Source organism: Dipodomys ordii, unplaced genomic scaffold (assembly GCF_000151885.1).
Source record: "Dipodomys ordii isolate 6190 unplaced genomic scaffold, Dord_2.0 Scaffold64, whole genome shotgun sequence".
Lineage (NCBI taxonomy): Eukaryota > Metazoa > Chordata > Mammalia > Rodentia > Heteromyidae > Dipodomys > Dipodomys ordii.
In genome coordinates this window covers 1,178,942-1,182,442 of record NW_012267280.1, presented here as the reverse complement: position 1 = coordinate 1,182,442, position 3,501 = coordinate 1,178,942, and the positions used below count along the sequence as shown (strand labels likewise).

The 3,501-nt window shown below is 64.3% G+C and overlaps 2 protein-coding genes across 2 annotated transcripts in view; both read right to left on the bottom strand.

Moving 5' to 3' along the window:
* LOC105990410 (transducin-like enhancer protein 2) overlaps positions 1-3,501 on the bottom strand; it is a 128,188-nt gene that overhangs the window by 35,993 nt on the left and 88,694 nt on the right. The gene's annotated exons all lie outside the window — the stretch shown is intronic.
* Positions 3,165-3,501, bottom strand: part of Aes (amino-terminal enhancer of split) — a 30,525-nt gene continuing 30,188 nt past the window's right edge. The window contains exon 10 of the mRNA XM_013022636.1: positions 3,165-3,500. Coding sequence (XP_012878090.1) covers positions 3,395-3,500 — 106 coding nt within the window. The 3' untranslated portion in view covers positions 3,165-3,394. The remainder of the gene's footprint in view (position 3,501) is intronic.

The window sequence follows — 3,501 nt, the reverse complement described above, 5'->3', positions numbered from 1 at the left end:
CCCCAGGCTGGCTTTGAACCGTGATCCTCAGCTCTCAGCCTCCTGAGTAGCTAGGATGACAGGCGTGAGCCACGGGGGAGCTCAAAGCAATGAATGTTTGACTGTTTTGTGCAGAAAGAGGCACCACAGAAGAGAGAAAAGACTGCAGGCAGGGGCTGGTGGGGAGGAGCGCGGGCTGCAGGAACAGTGTGTGCCAGCCAGAAGGCCTGGTCCATACCGGGTCACGGGGTCACAGTCAGGAACAAAGAAGCCAAGAGAAAGGCAGGGCAGGGCGCCCATCCTCACCGTTTGGCTGGCCTCCAGACCCTGGTGGGTCCCCCTGTCCTTCAAGTCCCCCCTCTTCCGTCCATCACTGAGTACACAAACTCCTCATGTGTTCTTGTACACCGACTGGTCTTATCTTCATTGGATCCCGACGGCCAGGCTGTGTGACCTTTCACAAGTTGCGTGGCATCTCTGGGCTTCCGTTCATAATGTCATAATAAATCATTACTAACCACAGCGGGGCCCAAGCGGCCGTGCCCAGCCAACGGCGGGCGGCTGGCTCTTCTGCTTTCTCGAGATTGGCCTGGATGCCCCAGTTTGTCTAGGAGGCGACAGGAGCACCGCAGCCCCTGAGCAGAGGGTGGCCCCCAGCCGAGGCCGTGCTGCCCGCGTATCTGCACCGGGGAGGGAAGGGCTGTGGGCCTGCACGCCCTGAGGCGCCCCCTGAGGGTGTGGGGGGAGCGGCCTGGGGTGGGAGCACACCTGGAAGGGGCGGGGACCAGGGAGTGAGGGGGGGGTCGGAGGCGGGGCCCCGGATGTGCCCTCCCCTCTGCCAGTCCAGGTGGGACCCAGGGAAGGGGTCAGGAGTTGCCCCTCCCCCCCAGCCCAGCTCCCCTCTCTACCCCCTCCCAGCCCTTCCCCCAGCCCTCCCCCTCCCAGACTTCCTTCCAGCCCTCCCCCCTCCCAGACCATCCTCCCCCAGCCCTCCCCCCTCTCAGCCCTCCCCCCTTCCCCTCCCAGATCTCCTTCCCCCTCCCCCCTCCCAGGCCTACCCCTCCTCCCTGCCCTCCCCTCCTCCCACTGCCTCATTAGGCCGCACCACGGGCTCATTAGCGCATCAATTAGCCGCTGTCCCTGCAGGGCCTAATGGGCTGGGGGGAAGGGCAGAGGGGGGTGGGAGGGGCAGGGGGGAAGGGGTAGGGGTCAGAGCCCCACAGAGGGGCGTCCTGGGTGCCCCCCCACGCCCCACCATGACGCCCGCGTGCGAAGCAGAGCCAGGATCCGAACCCACGCTGGCCAGGGAGGCGCTGGGCAGGTCTCGGCCCAGCCGGGCTGTGAAGGGCCCAGGGGCCGAGGCGCACGCCGTCACCCCAGCTCCATGCGCAGGAGGCTGAGGTCTGAGGATCACGGTTGGAAGCCAGCCCGGGCAGGGAAGCCCGTGAGACTCTCATCTCCACTGAACCACCAAAAAGCCGAAGCGCCTCCGCGGTTCAAGTGGTGGAGCGCCAGCCTTGAGGGGAAAATCTGAGGGACGGCGCCCAGGCCAAGGGCTCAGACTGGACGGGACAAAAGATGGATGAGCGACTGGCAGAGCGTGTGGATTATTAGAACGTGAGCAGCTTCTTCCTGATGGAATCAGCTGGTCGTGACAGCTGGTCAGAGCCGGAGCCTGACCGCAGGGCCAGGCCACGGGCCATCTTCACCTGTGCTGGGGATGGGACCCAGGGCCTCACACACAGCAGCTTGTTTTGGTCGGTCGTGGGCCTTGAACTCTGGGCCTGGGCGCTGTCCCTCAGCTCTTCAGCTCAAGGCGAGCGCTCCACCACTTGAGCCCCAGCGCCATGTCCTGTTTTCTGGTGGTTTATTGGGCGTCCCACGCGGTTCACGCATTTGGGCTGTGGGGGGGGGCATACCCCCCAGGTCTCAGTCCAGTCTGATGCCCATCCACCATGGCAGGGGCTCCTAGGCCCTGCACCCCGTTTCCCGGATGGGCAGCCTCAGGTCCAGTGGCCCAGGCCCTGGAGGCAGAGCTGTTCCCACAGGGGTGTTCTGGGGCCCCCTCCAGGGTGGGCCGCTGGAATGAATCGCAGGGAGGCTGTGCCCTTGGGGGAAACAGATGCAGGAGTTGTCTCTAAAAATGGTCCCTAGAGCCAGGTGTGGCCGTGCACATCTGTAATCCCAGCACTGGGGAGGCTGCGGCAGATGTGCTGCGTGTGTCAGCCTGGCTGTTTTTGGAGGCCGGGTCTCTTATACACATCGGTAATCCTTGTGACTCAGGAGGCTGAGATCTGGAGGACTGAGGTTGGAAGCCAGCGTGGACAGGACAGTTCTGAAGACTCCATCATCTCATTAATTAACCAGCAAATAACAAAAAGCCAGGAACTGGTGGCTCACGCCTGAAATCTTAGCTACTACTCAGGAAGGCTGAGATCTGAGGATCACAGTTCAAAGCCAGCCTAAGCAGGAGAATCTGTGAGACTCTTATCTCCAATAAACCACCAGAAAACTGGAAGTGGCGCTGTGGCTCCAGTGGCAGAGCGGTCGCCTTGAGCTGAAGAGCTCAGGGGCAGCGCCCAGGCCCAGAGTTCAGGCCCCACGACCAACCAAAAAAAGGCAAGAAAAAGTCTGGCTGAACTTGGTGCTGTGTGACCGACCCCCTGTCTCCAGAACACCTTCTCTGGGTGAGGTTTCAAAGGCAAAGGAGACAACACGCTGAAGTCTGGGGGGTGTGCTGTGTCCTGGAGGATGCCGGGCAGCGGGAGCCCCCCACCCTGGGGAAGGGGGGTCCCCTCAACAGACACACACGGAGGCCAACCTTCGGGATGTTTATTTGCAAGGCACAGCGAAGCCCGCCGTCAGTACAGACTTCCACGTGGCAGCGATGAGACGCACAACGCGGGGACAGGTACAGGGGAGACTGGGGGGCTTGTGGGGTTCACTTCAAAAGAAAACAAGACAGCGTGTCTGGGCGAGGCCGGGCTGGTGGCGGGGCGGGAGAGGCGAGTGCGGGGCAGGAGAAGAGAAAAACCACCAACGAAACCGAGACCTTCAGAACCCTCATTTTATTGGGGAGGGGGGCAGGGCCCCATCCCTTTTGTTTTGCGGGGAGGGGGAGCCGGGGGAGGGGCGCTGCGTCAGAAGCTGGCAGAGGGGGGGGTGCGGGGTCCGGGGTGCGGGGGGGGGGGAGCTCCGCGGCTTCCATGCAGGGCCTGGGGTGGGGGCGCCCTGGGCGACCCCGACGGTGCCCGGCGGTGGGAGTGTGGATTGCGGGGTGCCGGGTCCCTGGACCCCCCACCTCCGCCCGTGGGCTTCGCCTCCCCAGCCGAGTGCGGGGGGGGCTGGGCCTGCCTCGGTGTCCCCGGTGTCCCCGCCGCCCCCCGTGTCCCCCGCGTCCCCGCGTCCCGCCCCGCTAGTCGGACTTGTCGCCGTCGTCGTCGGGGTGCGCGTCGCCGTCGTGGCCGTTCTTGTCCTCCTTGGACAGGTGCGCCTGCGAGCCCAGCGCCGACAGCGACAGCA